The following is a 17,751-nucleotide window of genomic DNA, read 5'->3' on the forward strand; positions in this document are numbered from 1 at the left end:
TTTCAATACCTTTTCAAAGAAAGAAAGTATACATGTTCTGTTCTTATGAATTGTTCATGATTAATAGTAGTCTCCAGGAATTAAAGAGATGTTTGCTCTGTTGATGTAATAATCATCATTGACATGTATTAATGAATACTTATCTTGGTATCATAAATAAATACAAAAAAATTTGAGGACTACTTTTATATGGGGAACAGTGTTGTGTTATATCTTTATGTATTAACTTGAACTATCCTGTTACTCTAGCACGGACAAACTAGCAATACAAATCTGACAAATATTTTTGGAGTAATGATGTTGTGTTGATGCTTGTTTTGTAGCCCTAGAAACAAAAATTCCATGGAGAGCAGTATTATGGAAACTAGATTTTTAGAAGTCAAATCAAAATAGTCTGTATTCAGTTTCAGTTATACAGTCATTTGCCCATTGACAGTAAAAAAAAAACATTTGTTATTAATTTAACTATATAAATGCTTTATTTATTCATTGTCATTCTTGGTTCACAAGACACATGGTGGAAATATATCCTGGATTTGGGTCACAGGCCATCATGGGGCAAAATGCACACCCATTCTCACACTCATTCACATCCAGGGGCAATTTAATGTAGCCAAACCACCCAGCAAGCAGCATGATTTTGGGAGGTGGGAGGGAACCAGAGAACCTGGAGCAAAACCACAAGGATGTGAAGAGAACATGCAACACAACACAAATATCAAGTATATGGAGACATAGCTAGATTTATTTTTGATATGATGTAGAAGAACTATGCCTTGGGTAAGTAAGGAAATGTGAAAAAAGAAATTACTTATCTAGAATTTGCTGTCAGATAAAATGTTTACAGTGTTGTCAATAATAGCAGTCTACAGAAGAGTTTGGAAGGATGTGAGAGGATGCAGTGAAAATTTGGCCATTTGTCAAATCTTCCTTTCCCAGAGGCTCTTTGGTTTTCTTTGGCAGTCTCAGGAGAAAAGTCCACATGGACCCAATTCTTGGAAATCCTGTCATCTCTTTTTTTGTCCTCCATATCTTATCCTCAATGGCATACTCCACTGTTGCTCTGCGGTTCACCGTGAAAACAGAATCACCTCTCACCACTGCTGTGAATAAAGCTCCTTTGCTGTTCTCATACTGTCCTAACATGGCTGACCACTGACCAGAGTTCAGGTTATAACAGTCGATCATGCATCTCAAGAAGTCATCGCTCGGTCCGTTCCTCATTATGTACAAGTTGTCCTTGTGTGCTACCATACAATGCCCATAACTTTGATGTCTTATCAGCGTGGTCACTAGACTCCACTCATCCCTGTCTACTAGATATTCGTAGATCTCAGTGGCATCTTTTGGTTTCCACAGACAGATGAATATCCTACCCATGGTCTTGGTGCAAGCTACCGCAGAAGCAGGTCTTGGAAGATGAGCAGCAAAGCTCCATGTGTCTGTGGCCACATTATATTTTTCGACAGATGAAATAATGGATCTTTCAAACTCACCACCAATCGCATAAAGACAGCCTTCATGTCCCACCAAGGTACAGTTATACCGGAGCTGTTGTGGGCTGGAAAATGTAGTCCAGGTATCTGAGGCCACATCATAGCAAAAGCCAGAGTCTACAACTTTATTGCTTATGTCATACACCCCCCCGACAATAAAGATCTTGTTATCAAGGACTGTAACCCCTGCCATGGTAGTGCTAGTGTTAAGAGGAAGGTGAGTGAGAACTTTCCAGTCATTCTCAACCTCATCAAGGTAACATACTGTCCTCATAAAGTCCTGGAGCATCTTAATTGTGGGTGAGTGGGTCCCGATGGTAACATATGTACTAGGAATAAGAGATTCAATGTAATCAGTAAGTTCCTTTGACAGGCACTTTACATCCTCCTTGAGGTCCTGGTACATATCGCAAATAAACAAAGCTGCACTCTCAAACAGTTCCCATAAGCCAAAAGTGGCAGCTGAATGATAAATGAGGAGGCAGTTATCAGAATTAATAATGTTTACAAGATGTTTAACAAGATGCTTAACCTGAAGGAAGACAGCACACTCAACAGCTTCAACAATTTCATCGCTATCAAGGAAAGGTCTCTCACCATGAATCACCCGAAGTGCAAGAAGAAAGCCACGAGCGCTCACTACCTGTAGGCATATTTCCTCCTGCTGGCTTTCCTTCATTCCTGATTGGAAAAGCGCACGGAAATATTCACAGTTCTCTTTCAAGAGGGTTTTATCCACTGTGAAAACGTTGCCAGCTAGCCTTACTTTCACTGCTGCTTTTTCTGAGACTTCACCTTGACAAACCATCTTAGTAAGAAGTAACTGTGAGCCAGCACAGCTGCTAGCCTCCATCGTCAAAACCAGTAATTTTCATGGAAACTTCCGATGGCAGTAAGATTCAGATCATATTGTACTTGCAGTTGCAGAGACAGAACTAAGTAGCTTGCTCAACATTGGGAAAAGGACAAATGTTCTTCACTGAGTAAACACTGTTTGTGTTTCCCTTAACAGCTACAAGAATAGAATTGGCTATACATAGAAGCAAAATGCATTGCATGGGTTGCATTCACCATCAGTAACCGAGTCAGCTGTACAGAAAGCAGAGGCAGATTATTGAGACTGGAGAAGACAGTTATTTTACTCATGATTAATGCCCTTGTGTTCTTCACAGGAATGTAGGGCATGTAAATCTGATACTCAAAGGTGCATTACTTGGGGCCACAACAAAAGTGCCATAGCTAAGGTCGTGCTATGTTAAATTTCAGACATGCCATTCCTTTCACTCATGTTCACTCAAAATAATACCTGAGCTGTTGAAACACATTGTTTTAAATAGTCTCAGGTTACAGTTCTTAGACATTACCCATATTGTTATATTCTTGAAAGCAGTTTGAGAAGACTTTTGCTTTATGACATGGTGCATTACCACACAGGAGGTAGGCAAGTATATTGTGAACATGAAGAGTATGCCCATGGTCAGCAACAATATTCAAATAGGCTGTGGCATTCTAGTGAAGATTGATTGTTTCCAAGGAAACATTATGCACACCACCAACATAGAACAGGTTGGGTTCATGCTGTTAGTGCCAAATTCTGACCCACCATACAGTATTTGTGCCTCAGCAGACCAGGCGATGTTTTTTCCAGGATTAGCTGTCCTGTTTGGGTGAAGCTCTGTTTGTGCCCTCTGGATCCTTAGCTTTCTGCTCTTTACTGACAGAAGTGTAATCTGATGTGGTCTTCTACTCTGTCTGCACTGTCTATCATGTCTTCTCCTGCACTGTCTGCACTAAGTTGCACACCATGCACATTATGTGGCTAGGACAACTTACTTTTCAGTCCATGGCTCTGTGTTGTTTTAGGTAACTTTGTGTTGTTTCATGACGCACCATGGTCTGGGAGAAATGTTGTTTAATTTTACTATGTATTGCGTCAGCTATATCTGGTTAAAATAACAATAAAAGCTTCTTTACTTGACTATTGAAGCCAGTCTGCCTTGACTGTTATTCAATTGCACACAGTGGATATCTGACTTTGTTTGTTTGACCTTTCTGTCAGCTCGAACCAGTCTGGCTATTCTTTGACCTTAAAGTGGTCAAGGTGGACAATGTGGTTCTGTGAACAGAGCTGTCAATCACTGGAGGATTTTCCTTAATTGCACCATGAAAATCACAGGATATAGAAAAAAAATCTATACTTTTCTGGTACCAATGTGCATGTTTTTATTATTGGTTGATTGAATTGTATTAATGAGCAGGTGCACAGGTGTTACTATTAAAACAGTCACTGTATATACTCTGTAGTAACCTCTAGAGACTGGTGTGTGTGATTACGGGAAATCAGCAGTTTCTGAAAAACTAACCCATATGGCACTAATAACCATCACAACAATCATGAAGATCACGTTGTTTCAAATTTTGATGTTTGATGTGAACATTAACTGACCATGTTTTTATGCATTATTCCACAGAGACAGGTCCTAATGACGTTTAATTTGGTCTCATGGCTTAGATTAAATATTTTTCCATTAATGTCTACTGGTTTTCATAGTTTGAGTCTATTCATTGTTCAAAGTCGTAAATCATTAACATTGAACCTACTAATTGTTTTGCTTTAAAGATATAGATTTGATTATAATGCTAATCATTATTATATTTTTTCATATTTCAGTAGTCATAGTATTACCCCATAAAGACAGTTGGCTTTCCCCCTCTCCAACAGGGTTAAAATATTCTGTTTTTTTTCCCAAGGACTAAACTTTCACATGATTATTTTGGGTAAGGCAAGCAGTGACCCCAGATTGCTTTCTTCCTTTCGGAGGTGCGGTTTCCAGATGGTCAAAAGCAGGCAGACTCCAGCCTACACACACCAACGCAGCTGTACTTTTTAAGTGGTGCCTTTCTCAGTCTCTCCAGCTCTCAACTTTGCCAAATATGATTCATTTCTACAACAAGCCTTTTCCAACTAAATCTACACACCTCAGATTTGCTTATTGTTAAGAAATGTCACCCACTGGAAAAGCATAAGAGGATGCAGCTGTTTTTCCAGAGGAGCGTCTGAGAAGATCTTAAGGATAGCATCCCTTAGAAGCTGGTCTGAGAGACCATGTAGGCTGTCACTTTTAGAAAGAACCAAGGCTTTTTTTCAATGCATCATTTCTGTCCTGTTCAGGATGTCTATCATGTTTGGGAAAGCAAAGACGTGCAGCATTGTTCCCGAACACGAACCTGCAGAGTGCAATATTGTAGTTCTGGGATCGATGGGCTCAGGCAAATCAGGTAAGACATTCATGGCTATAGTCTGGATTTAATAAATGTAAATGAACTTGAAATCCTAATATAGACAGAAAGTGTTTGTTTGTGTGTTTGTTTGTTTGTTTGTTTGTTTGTTTGTTTGATCTAGTGAAACTATAAGAACTCCCAGCTTAAATTTTATACCATAGTATGTTGTATGGGACAATGGTTTTCCCATGGCCTTAGAGGAACCTTATATAAGTGGTAGCAATTTACTGCTTGTAGTCACAGGATGTTTGTGTTCTTCCTCTTTGCAGCTCTCACTGTGAAGTTCCTCACGAAGCGTTTTATTAGCGAATACGACCCAAACCTTGGTGAGCTGCACTGATTTTACTTTTACCTTAAACCCATAAAATAAAATAAACATCTCCAGGCACTTCTCTTTTCATTCTTTGATCATTTATTACTTCATGTTTAGAGATAAATCGAGCTGTTGAATTGAAAACAACTGCCCCAGTGTAATTCAGAGAATTTTGGAAGATGAAAAAATATCCAATACTTCAAAGCTCATATGCAAACCTTTCAAAGCGAGGTAAAAAGACCAAGTTCCAATATATCATTCTGTCATCTTGTCTAAACCACAGCCTGTTAAATCATCAGTCATATGGTAGCCAGATGGACAGCCGTGACTAAATCTGTTCTTTGAAATTGAAAGGAAATCTCTGATCCATTAAATATATGTAAGGAAAATACCACATAAAGCAAGTGCACTTGGTTTAATAAGTATAATGTGATATGTCTTGTAGAAATGTCTTGGCTGAGTTTTCTTTTACATTATGTTTGTAGAAGACACTTATTCCTCAGAGGAAATAGTGGACCAGCAACCAGTTCTGGTCAAAGTAATGGACACAGCAGACCAGGTAATGATTTATATTAGTAGTAGTATAGAGTTATTAATTCAAGCATACACATGTGTTCTGAGCCCTAGAGGAATCAGAGTTTTAGCTTGATAAGCATGATGCTGAATAAAAATGCTATATAATATACATAGATTCTTAGATTTACAATGATCACAATGTGTTCCTGAATCCTAAGTATACTTTCCAGCCATAAAAAATTATTTCTCTTGATGATTGTAATATATTGGGGTTTCCTCTGGGTGCTCTGGTTTCCTCTCCCTGTCTAAAAACATGTGTTGTGGGCTGCATTTGCTTCTCTGAATTTTTTTGTGTTACATGAATGGATTTGTGAGTGTGTGATTGTGCTCTGCGATGGGCTGGCACCCTGTCCAAGCTGTTCCCTTCCTTGTACCCAGAGTCCCTTGGGATAGACTCCAGACTCCCAGAGACCCTGTGTAGGATAAGCATTACAGAAGATGGATGGATAGATGTATGGATTAATAGTATAACAGAAGCTCCAAATAGCCTCCTATCTGGTTTCCTTTTCTTCTCAGGATGGTCCAGTGAACTGTGATCGCTACTTGGCCTGGGCCAGTGCATTTCTCATCGTCTACAGCATTGATAGCAGGCTCAGTTTCGAAGTATGTCAACAGTATGTGGAAGCCGTGACACTGTACACCAAAGGCCTGCAGCCTGAAGCTCCCATCATTTTAGTAGGCAACAAAGTGGACATGGAGAGATACAGGTTCATCTCAACTCACTGTTCAAAACCACTTTTTTTGCATGCTAATAGTGGTGGTTTCACAACCTCCACACCTGCTATGCATTTACATTGCTCTCTGAAGAAAACAATATCAAAGGACCTTAAAACCTTTCATATGCATGTTTGTTATTAAAAGGCTGATGCTTCAGTTTAGACAAAATCTTGAATCATTTCTAATGTGCAATCCTATTTCTAAGTAATCTAAATAAATTGTCTAAATCAATATTCGGATGAAAGCAGAAGAGTAGCTTGATCCTTAAGTTAACTATAAGCATGAATGTGAAATGACAAGAAAGATTCACAAAAGAAAAAGATGTCTGGCTCAGATCACACATTGCTTTTATTTACTTTGTAAATTTGTGCCTGGTTCACTAAGAAGCAGTGGAAAAATATGGCTAACTAACATCAGCTTTAATCCTGATCTCTTATACGTTTGTGGATGTTAGCATGATAATAGCTGCTAATGCTAATAGCCAGCTGTTGATATTTGTTAGGAAATCTAACTCTAAACTATCCCATTGAAGCTGTGTGACATTTTAAAATGTCAACGTATGATAAATATGTGATATGTACAAAGTAATGTGGTGTTTGAAAATGTAGAGATAAAGATGCCTCTTGAAATGTAAAAGTATTAAACTAAAGTTTAAAACTAAAGTAAAATAAATAAAAAAGTTACTAAGAAATATTGATGAAATAACAAAAACACATTAATCACACTTTGCTAATTCTTCTCTCTGGATAATAAAAGACTTGACTATATTTAAGGCAAGAAATAAAGAAGCACCCAAAGAAGGAAACTTGAGCAGCTACAATTAGGATAAAGGAAATTGTTTACATTTGTAAAACAAAAAGATTTGGATGCAAAATAACATTAAGACATACATATATTTAAGGAAATATGTATATCATAAGGAAACAATATTTAGAAATGGAAACAGTTAGTGTTAACTGAGTATTATGCTGTCAGAAAGGTGGCTAGGATAAAAGTGTTTGCCAAATGAAAAGAATGCCTTGGCAGGCTTTGCTTTCTTTCCTCAAAAGTAATGCTGTGTGGTATTTAAATCAAAATGGGCATCCCACAGCTGGGTTTCATTACAGAAAACATGCACTGCTAATAATATATACAAGGAAAAGTGGTCGTTTATGCAAGACTTTTAAGAATAGCTTAATTTTATGGAGTGTAGTGTGAAAGTAAATGTTTAATCTTTCTTTTGCCTGTGGTTTATATTCCATCAAGGTCTTTCTATTGACACATTAAGGATTGTGTGTGTGTGTGTGTGTGTGTGTGTGTGTGTGTGTGTGTGTGTGTGTGTGTGTGTGTGTGTGTGTGTGTGTGTGTGTGTGTGTGTGTGTGTGTGAGTGTGTGGGTGAGTTTGTGGGTGAGTTTGTGTGTGAGTGTGTGTGTGAGAGAGACAGAGAGAGAGAGAGAGACAGAGACAGAGACAGAGAGAAAGAGAGAGTGTGTTGAGGAATCCATTCATCTTCAGAGAATAGTTTGGCAAAAATCAGATTCACACATGTTCACCTTATAATAAATGTAGACATGTTTGGTCTGTTGTGTGCTTTTTTAAAGATATGATAAATGCTGATAAGAAATGGAAATTTGTTTCACCTAAAATATTTCCCATACTGTAGATACCAGACCATCCGCTTGCCTCAAAACACATCCAGAGCTTGTCACAACGTGCCAACATGGACATTGCAGGATCCCTGAACTGAACCTGATCATTTCGACTTAATAATTTATTGTGTTTTGATGTTATGTTGTTATGACTACGTAATATCTCATTAGTTCTGCGAAATATTTTATTTTACTGTTGATGTACAAATTGTCATTTTGAGTTAATTTCTCAACATTTCAACATAATAACTCCTTATTTCAAGTGATTTCAACTAAAAATAGAGTTATTAAGTCATGATATCATATTCTTAAGTCGAAATAATGGAATAAATACAGAGGACATTTTTAAGGATTGTGGTTCAAGGATTACACTAAACCACATTGAAAAAACCCCAAAAAACCTTGGCCTGGAATCTCAAAGTTTGAAGCCAAATCGATAGATCGAAATTCAAGCATTGTAAAGATATGTAAAGGATTTTAATTTGTTGATATATATTATCTTGTCATTTGCAGCAAATATCTGAAAATCTGGGTGCATGTAATTAAGAAGATTTTTTAAGGGACAGATTGTGATAAAAATGAGATCTACATTCCTATAAGTTATTTGTACTGCCATTTTTTTAGATCCAGGACCTTTTGGATAAATTACTATTTTACTCTCATTAGCCGTGGCACTGACTTTGGGCTCTGCTTCTCTTTTTATTTCAGACAAGTGAATAAGGCGGATGGTGCGACCTTGGCTGCCCGTTTCGGCTGCTTGTTTTTTGAGGTGTCAGCCTGCTTGGACTTTGTGTCTGTGCAAAACGTATTTTACGAAGCTGTCCGGGAGGTGAGGCGTGAGGCAGAGAGGAGTCTTTCACCCCGGCCTCTTTACATCACTGAAGACAAAGCACCAATCAGCCTCTCCTCTGCCTCTCTTCTCTCACCTTGCTATAAGGAGCTGCCCACTCCGGCCACAGCCAAGCTAGTAACTGTGAAGTCCTCGAGGGCCCAGAGCAAGCGCAGAGCACCTACACTCACCCTCCTCAAAGGCTTCAAGATCTTTTGACTCTACACTGCTCCCTTATGGTGCAAGGAGATACACTTAGTTTTACACTCCCTATCTCACCCAGAATGTTTTTAGTAATACAAACCCAAATGCCCATGTACTAACTTTTAAATAAAATTTCCTCCCACACCCAGCCCCCCACCCCACAATAGCCAGGCTATTTCTACTCATTCGTGGTTAGTATAATATTTGAACATTTATGCATTAGCTTATTGTTAATGTCAGTCTCAGTTCTGGATTATTCCTCTATGCACAGTTTATTGTTTCCACTGGTGCATTTCACCAGATTTAACCAGTTTTACCCGACTCACCCCAAGCTAGATTGAACTCGTTTAAACGAGTAACCCTAATCCCTGTTCATTGCCTTATTTCACCACTAACTTAATCAACCTATTAGCATGTATAGTAGCTAGGGTTTTTACTTACAGTGATTTTGTATGTTTGCCCACTGACAAAGAGATTATCAGTCTATAATGTTAATGGTAGGTTTATTTTAACAGTGAGAGACAAAAAAATCCTTTCAAAAAAGTTATACATTGATTTGCATTATAATTAATAAAATAGTTATTTTACCTCTTCACAAAACATGACTTAGTACTTGGCGGCAAAACTCTTGTTGGCAATCACAGAGGTAAGACTTTTCTTGTAGTTGGCTAGCAGGTTTGCACACCTGCTAGATTTTGTCCCACACCTCATTGCAGATTGGTTTGAGGTTGTTTGGCGACTAAAACCTTCAGCTCCCTCCACAGATTTTCTATGGGATTAAGGTCTAAGGCTCCATCGTCACTTTGATGTGTTGAAGTTGTCCTGTCCCCTTAGCAGAAAAAACACCCCAAAGCATAATGTTTCCACCTCCATGTTTGACAGTGGCGATGGTGTTCTTGGTGTCATAGGCAGCATTTCTCCTCCTCCAAACATGGAGAGTTGAGCTGATGCCAATGAGCTTGGTTTTGGTCTCATGTGACAACAACACTTTCAAACATTTCTCCTCTAAATCATTGAGATGTTCACTGGCAAACTTCAGATGGGCCTGTACATGTGCTTTCTTAAGCAGGGGGACCTTGCGGGCACTGCAGGATTTTAGTTCTTCATGGCATAGTGTGTTACCCCATTTACATTTACAGCATTTTACCAATTGTTTTCTTGGTGAATATGATCCCAGCTGCCTTGAGATCATTGACCAGATCGTCCCGTGTAATTCTGGGCTGATTCCTCACCCTTCTCAAAATCATTGAAACCCACAAGATGAGATCTTGCATGGAGCCCCAGATTGAGGGAGATTGAGTTATTTTGTGTTTCTTCCATTTGCAAATAATCAAACCAACTGTTGTCACCTTCTTACCAAGCTACTTAGCGATGATCTTGAAGCACATTCCAGCCTTGTGTAGGTCTACAGTCTTGTGTACAGGTGTCTTATGTACAGGTAACAAGCTAACAAAAGATTGCTCCTGATACTTATTTCACTCAATAAAATCATATTTATAACTTTTTTGAGATGTATGTTTATTTATTTTTTGTTTTTATTTTGTCTCTCACTGTTAAAATAAAACTTCCATTTAATTATAGACTGTTCATTTCTTTGTCAGTGGGCAAACATACAAAATCAGCAGGGGATCAATTTCCTCACTGTATAAATGAACAGCAAATGCTTTTCATCCATTTATAAGTGCATATAATGTGCATGTTAGTAAAAACAAACAAAAGAACAAAAAAAAACTTGTCATGTTACCAAAGAAAAAGACTTTGCCATGGTGGAAAAATGATTGACAAAGTCATGACATTGCAGACTCCTTCCCCAAAGGTCTTGCAGAGAGATATTGTATGTTTTTCATGGTAAATAAGATATTTTTTAATCTGTTTATTATTGGTCTTATTGGACTATGTAGAGCATCCATACAAGTCCCTGTTTATATGCAGTTACTATAGATTTAAAAATAGATGATATTGAATTCAAATTACATTAATATGAACCTGTCAGGACAGCATTTAGAAAAAAATAAACCAAACTGATTTGAAGAGTTAGAGAACAATACACACTCTGTCTTGGTCTCATTTACTATCTTTTGGCTTAACTCAAGATCTCCATCTACGATGTATTGGCTTGATCAACAAAGCAACAGTAACTAAATATCACTAGTCGGTCTATTGTGAGGCCATTATGTGTTGAATCAAGTTTGTTAGAACAAAGAAAGCCTTTGACTCTTTGTACATTTAAATTTTTATAAGAATGCAAACTAAGAAAATGGAAATTTGTTTTGTCTTTCAGTCCTACATCACTTGTCTTCCTCACCCTCCTTATTAGAATCAGAGTAGAGTTTGGAGGCAGTTCCATCCTTCCACGTGACCATAATGTCACCAGGGTTCAGTGCCTCAGTCTCACTAGCTTCCTCCAGTGGTGCTTTGCTCTCCAGTTGTCCATCTTGTGTTGGGTCAGGGTAGGAGTCTTTGTCCTCCTTGGACACAGTGATAATTTGAAGCTCCTCCATTTCCACTTTTACTATGGCAGGAGATGCAGCAGTGGCGGTTTTGTACTTGGCTATTTCTCGCCGATGTCTGTAAAAAAAAGGATCTATTACTTACCCATTCTGTACAGACATACTTACTCGAGTCATTTTCACTTTAAGACTTTTCTCGAAAGCCCAACATTTACCATTGTATACAAGGCATTTAAACAAGACAAAATTTGTTGTGCTATCACATATGTGAATACTGACTTGTTACTCATCAATCCCATGACGCAGAGCACACACCCCATAAGCAGAACCACAAGAGACAAACCCAGCATGGCAAATTTCCAGGGTGTTGCTGTAAAAAGAGAATCACTTCTTAGTGTGCGAAATATTAACTACCATCCTAAAGCTTATTAAATCCTGGTGGATAGAAGTTAGGAACTAAGATTTGTCATTTAGGAGTGAATGAATTTATAAAATGAAAGATTAGGACTGTAAGGACACTGTATAACCCAATGCAAGACAATAAAAGAAAAGCTACTTAAATTTGCAACAGAGACACATTGAAGACAAAGACATTAGATAATGGACTCTTTAAGCCCTAACTATTGTATGTTGTACGCTGCAAATGTGAAAGAAAGCTGGATGTGTATAAAAATGTATAAAAATAAAGAAGCAAATTTCAGACTTTTTGCTGTTTTATTAAATTTGAGATGGGGCAAAGAAACACGTATAAAAACGTGTTAAAGTTTTATAAGCATAGTAAACATAGAGACAAAAGTTCAGATAACACAATTTATAGCTGCTTTATGATGCCAGTTTTATTTTTATGAATTTTATTGCATTCTTTATCTTTGGGTTATAGGTCAGAACTTAGAATGTCACACCTCTAATATATCAGTGACAACATTATGTTTAGCATTTATATATATATATATATATATATATATATATATATATATATATATATATATATATATATATATATATATATATATATATACACATACATATATATATACACATATATATATTGAAACCTTTATTGGCCCGAAGGGAATTTGTTTTGCCCTCAAGGAAGCCACATTAACAGCCAACAACATTACAAACATAGAAGACACAAAAAAACAAAACATAAACAACAAAAATATAGTGGGGGCTCGGTGTCTTGCTCAAGGGCACCTCAGTCGTGGCCGGCCCAAGACCCGAACCCCCAACCTTAGGGTTAGGAGTCAAACACTCTAACCACTAGGCCACATGTTTTTTATTTGATTTTAAATCAATAAAAATCACCCACAGCTACAGCTTAGAACTGGAGTCAGGTTTCTTTCTATAATGTAGATGTGTATTATATCTATGTATTTTATAGGTTATATCTTTAAAAAAAATGAAGTAGCAGATGCATACTCACCGTCTTCAGTGCGATAGTACCACCTGAGATACTCTCTCTGTTCCTCTGTCATGGTGTCCTCTGTGGATGGAAACTCATCTGTGTCACGCTGCTTTCTGGATCCTGTTTAGACAAATCACTCTTTTCATCTCTCAGTATGCTATACATCAGTACAGGTTCAAACATGGATAAAATAAATAGAAAATCAAGGATCTTGCCTATTTGTCATCTGTGGTAATCTTCGCATGTTACACAACGTAATGCTGTAGTTAACACTGGATTGGATTGTGTAATATAGAAATATGCTAATAGGTTTATAACTTGTATGAAATAAGATTTTTCCTTTGCCTCCCTGAAAGACAAAAAGTATGTTGAGGTAGCTTTTGCTCATTTTCTAATATTAACTGACTGTGTTAAACAAAGTTACAGTAGCCTGTTTTCTTTGTTAATGGCTGGTTATCAGTTACTATATTACACATCAGTTATTAGCATATTTTACTTCTGATTAATTTGTTAGGAAAATAAATGTACCTACAAACGTACATAGATTGATGTTTAAACCGACTGAGTTGCTTTAAGATGACTATCATCTTGGAACTGTTACCATTCACATGAAAACATTTGATTTAATTTCATCAGTTAAAACCTTTATTTTTTACTTTTTAATTTTTGAATACTTTTTAAAACCTCTTTTCACTTCCAGTTAGATTTTAAAACATTATCTTCATGCATTCACTTAGATATAAGTTCTCATTACTTGGAATATTATATACTGTATAGTGCATACTGTATCTGCAAATATATAGAATGAACAGCCAGCTACAAGTTTTATTGTATGATGTTGTACAAAGTCGTATGGTGGCTGTAGCATATTAATAAAATAATTATTTGAGTTAACATATTGTGCCTTGGGATGCAATGCTACTGGTAACACACCACCCTGTTGATTGATAAAAGTATACCCCATCTTTTTTTATTGTTTACTTTAATGATATTTTATATAATGATTTAATTATTAACAGTGCAAGACTACTATATTTGCACACAATATTATCTTGTTACATTAGCCCAAAAATCTTACTTATTTTCTTATCTCAGACTTACTCAGCTTCTCCTGACAGATGTCTCCTTGATCCAAAGATGTCCACCTGGTTCGTTTTCCTGTGTTAATCAGAGCCAGGCTTCCTTGTTGCACACCTAGTTCCAGGGAGTGACTCATGCTGATGAGCCTATGGTCCATACACTGCCACTGCAGATAATCTTCACCGTCACAGTCGAGAGTCTGGATTGGGTCACTGTGTAAGGCAGACAGGCACCTTTGTGTGAGTGCATTCATGAGGAACATCCGCTCTGTCCAGACCCATTGCTGGAGCTCTGAGTCCACACTGCATCTCTTTAACTGAACTCCGGCATCTCTGAGCGAGTCCTCCAGGCACAGGCTTTCCACGTTGTTGTGAATCATGAAGCTGCTTGTTCCTGAATAAGTCAGGGACATTTTATGACATTTTTAAATTTGAAACAGCAAAAAGTGAGGTCATTTTTTGCAACTCGTATGCATCCATAAAACAATTAGTGTATATACACATACAGTATAAAATACATGGTGAAAATATACCATATGTTATATTACCTTTTTAATATAAAGGGTATTAAACAATAAAAAACTAAATCGTATTTGTATTTGTTAAAGCTAAACTTTGCCCTTCTGTACGGCATCACTTCTTCTAGCTACATTATATGTATAATTCAGATATCTGCCAAGAAGGTTTTTCATTCTGTAGACTTTGTCCTCTACATGTGCTTCCATTTCAGCATGTAACTCTAGACAGCTTTTTCATGGTCTATCTGTTGCTCTTTTGAACAACATTTTCCCGTAATGTTTACTTTGTTGAAAAAAAAACCTTTTGAACATTTGAAAATCTAAAATGTGGTCTGTTTTATAGTAATACTGAAGACATAAAATAAACATATTTTACACAGTGCTGAAATGTACAGTATTCAATTCTTTTTAGTTTTCTTTCCTTTTTTTTTTCTTTTTTAGAGCATATATCCATATCCATATATCCTAAACCATTTGTTAGATAACATAACAGTGATGTACAAACAAAATTTATATGCTGTTACTAGAATGATTTAAAAAACATACCATATCAAATTATCAACATATCAAATTTCACCCGCTTTTTGAAATTTTACCATCTGGCCGACACTGCAGAGCCCCAAATATCAGCATAAGCAGGCACAAGAACAATTATTTCCCCAAGGCAATCTACCTCATGAACAGTTAAATGTTCCCCCTGTTATGCAATAACAATGTGCAATAATATTTGTTGCTACCTCCATCCTAGTACATCCCTGCATCTCATTCTATTGCATTCTATTCCATTCTATCACCTATAGCACAACTGTACATACAATTTATTTATTTATTTTTCAATTTATTTTTCTATTTCTTTGTCTATTTGTATTCACATATTATATATATATATATATATATATATATATATATATATATATCTATATCTATATATATATATACACACACACACACACACACTACCTCCATATTTAACGAAGCATTAGATTGTCTATATAAGTTAAATAGAGATTATTTTACCTTGCCACATGATGCACAGTGTTATCCACACCCACAGCATTTCTGCAAGATGATCCACTGCAGTCTGCAAGTACTGCAAAATCACAGTATATAATAAATATAGTATGTAATGTAGAAGCGGTGACTCAGAATGTTTAGATAGTCCTGAAAAACTGGTGACTTCGAATAGAGAGTAAGGGCAAGTTAATATAGTATGGCAAATGTGCCCTGTTGTTTTTTCCACTTTGTATCATCAGAATGAGCACACTGGCATAGCATGTGCTTGCTGTAATTTCTCTATGATTACTGGGGGCAAAAGCAGATTTAAACATGTTCATGTTCAGTTTGTAAAAGCATGCCTGTTTTTGCATAATTAATTCCTGTTGAATACTGTTTTTTTTTTTTTCACTTTACTTTTCAACTGGTAAAGCAGCACCAAATATATCTACTAAACTAGCTAAGTAAATAGTTGACTAATCTTAAATTGCTTAAGTTGAAATGCTTAGCTTTGATAAGTTACAAATAGACAAAGTAGGAATTGATCATTTTTCAGGATGTATAAATAATATCCAAAACAGCCAAGTTAGAACAAGCATTTTAATGAACACGACACCGATCATAATATAATTCTGTAATCTTATCTGTAGTCGTTCACCAGACAGATATGATTGGAGAATTTTGTGAAAAATTCAGGACCTGAAAATACAAACATATCCTTAATGGATAAATCAGGCTTATCAAAATTTTGAATAAAGAAATCAAACACACCTGGAATATGCAGCTCAGGCGTCGGTCTGAACTGGAATACGCCAGCACATGCTGGAGGTACTCGAGACAGGCAGCTTCCAAAGATCACATGGGAGGAGATTGATCTATTTCATTCTTCACGTTACAGTGCAGTTTTTGGCCTTTACAGGCTTTTAGGAGGACAGTTTTAGAATATAATGACAAAATGAGACTCATTTAGACTTTAATATTAACCTGGAATTCTTGTTGAGTTAAATGAAACCATTATAAAACCTGTATTTTAATGAGAGCTAGACAAATGTATCATATAAATCACATACAATCATATTTTCATGCAAACTAATACATACATGTTGTAGGTATATGCTGACAGAATGTGATGTTCAACTGTTCTCTGAAAACATTCTGGACTCCACTTGGGTGGATGGAGTATTTTGGGTAAGTTTATACTGCATGTGCCACTAAGACTGTAGCTTTCTAATTAATCAGGTTAAAATTCAATTATCATCACATGGCCTTCTTGGACAAGGTTGTTACATAATTTTGTTAACCAAATGAGATTTTCATTGACATTAAAAAATTATAGACAGTAATTCTACTAATGGTAGATCTATAAAGTTGCATTTAAAAATCTTTTTAAAAAAATACACGCTTATATATATATATAATTATTTCAGCGAGACCAGGTGTAATATAAATGTATATTTACAGTATTCCAGTTTTTAACCTTCCTTACTCCACAAGGCTATTACTGGATGTCTTTGTGAGTGTGTGTGTGTGTGTGTGTGTGTGTGTGTGTGTGTGTGTGTGTGTGTGTGTGTGTGTGTGTGTGTGTGTGTGTGTGTGTTTGGTTAGCCTTGTGGTTTGCCTTGTATACACACACTGTTGCTGACTTAACGGTCAAAAACCCTCTACACATGGTTGGGTTCTGTGTTATTTATTACGGGAGGAGCTTTGAGCCACAAAGAGTGAATGACCTCAATGTCATTTACTCTATAATGAAGAAATTACAGCTTTCTACTGAAACATTTATGGTTGTTTAAATGTAGAATAGAATGTTTATTGCCCAGTAACCAAGTCTGGTGGTAATGAGTGCTGCTGTTGCACCTGCATTTCAGTGCCTACAGCTAGTTTGTTTGTTCTTTAACACCCCCCTGCTCTCCCCCACTTACCATCATGGACAACATTGTGACAGCAGTGGAGTCATTCAGATTCCTGGGAACCACAATCTCCCAGGACCTGAAGTGGGACATTCACTATAGACTCCATTGTGAAAAAGGCCCAGCAGAGGTTGTACTTCCTTCGCCAGCTAAGGAAGTTCAAACTGTCACAGGATCTGCTGAAACAGTTCTACACTGCCATCATTGAATCCATCCTCTGCACCTCAATTACTGTTTGGTTCAGCTCAGCTAACAAATCTGACCTCAGAAGACTACAGAGGGTAGTCCGGACTGCTGAGCGAACCATTGGCACAACTCTCCCCACTCTCAAAGACCTGTACTTCTCC

At 36.9% G+C, this 17,751-nt stretch overlaps 3 protein-coding genes across 4 annotated transcripts; 1 reads left to right on the plus strand and 2 right to left on the minus strand.

The window, feature by feature from the left end:
- Positions 1–230: 230 nt before the first annotated feature.
- Positions 231–2,502, minus strand: kbtbd13a (kelch repeat and BTB domain containing 13a). Its single transcript, XM_027162433.2, has one exon. It carries the CDS (start codon positions 2,347–2,349, stop codon positions 853–855), a length of 1,497 nt encoding a protein of 498 aa, XP_027018234.1. The 5' UTR covers positions 2,350–2,502; the 3' UTR covers positions 231–852.
- Positions 2,503–4,295: 1,793 nt separating this feature from the next.
- rasl12 (RAS-like, family 12) lies at positions 4,296–10,550 on the plus strand. 2 transcript variants are annotated; one of them, XM_027162480.2, is made up of 6 exons: positions 4,296–4,775; positions 5,048–5,104; positions 5,209–5,322; positions 5,577–5,650; positions 6,184–6,374; positions 8,722–10,550. In XM_027162480.2, exons 3-6 carry the CDS (start codon positions 5,271–5,273, stop codon positions 9,059–9,061), a joined length of 657 nt encoding a protein of 218 aa, XP_027018281.1. In that variant the 5' UTR covers positions 4,296–4,775; positions 5,048–5,104; positions 5,209–5,270; the 3' UTR covers positions 9,062–10,550. The 2 variants fall into 2 exon arrangements, with proteins under 2 accessions (XP_027018281.1, XP_027018263.1); XM_027162462.2 differs by lacking the exon at positions 5,209–5,322 and having other exon boundaries at positions 4,297–4,775.
- Positions 10,551–10,904: 354 nt separating this feature from the next.
- Positions 10,905–16,354, minus strand: si:cabz01068815.1 (solute carrier family 51 subunit beta). The gene is made up of 6 exons (XM_027162492.2): positions 16,266–16,354; positions 15,519–15,591; positions 14,006–14,377; positions 12,923–13,024; positions 11,776–11,866; positions 10,905–11,614 (listed from the first exon to the last, which is right to left on the minus strand). The coding sequence occupies exons 2-6, from the start codon at positions 15,556–15,558 to the stop codon at positions 11,335–11,337; spliced, it is 885 nt and encodes a 294-aa protein (XP_027018293.2). The 5' UTR covers positions 15,559–15,591; positions 16,266–16,354; the 3' UTR covers positions 10,905–11,334.
- Between the last annotated feature and the right edge of the window lie 1,397 nt (positions 16,355–17,751).

Source organism: Tachysurus fulvidraco, chromosome 2 (genome assembly GCF_022655615.1).
Source record: "Tachysurus fulvidraco isolate hzauxx_2018 chromosome 2, HZAU_PFXX_2.0, whole genome shotgun sequence".
NCBI lineage: Eukaryota > Metazoa > Chordata > Actinopteri > Siluriformes > Bagridae > Tachysurus > Tachysurus fulvidraco.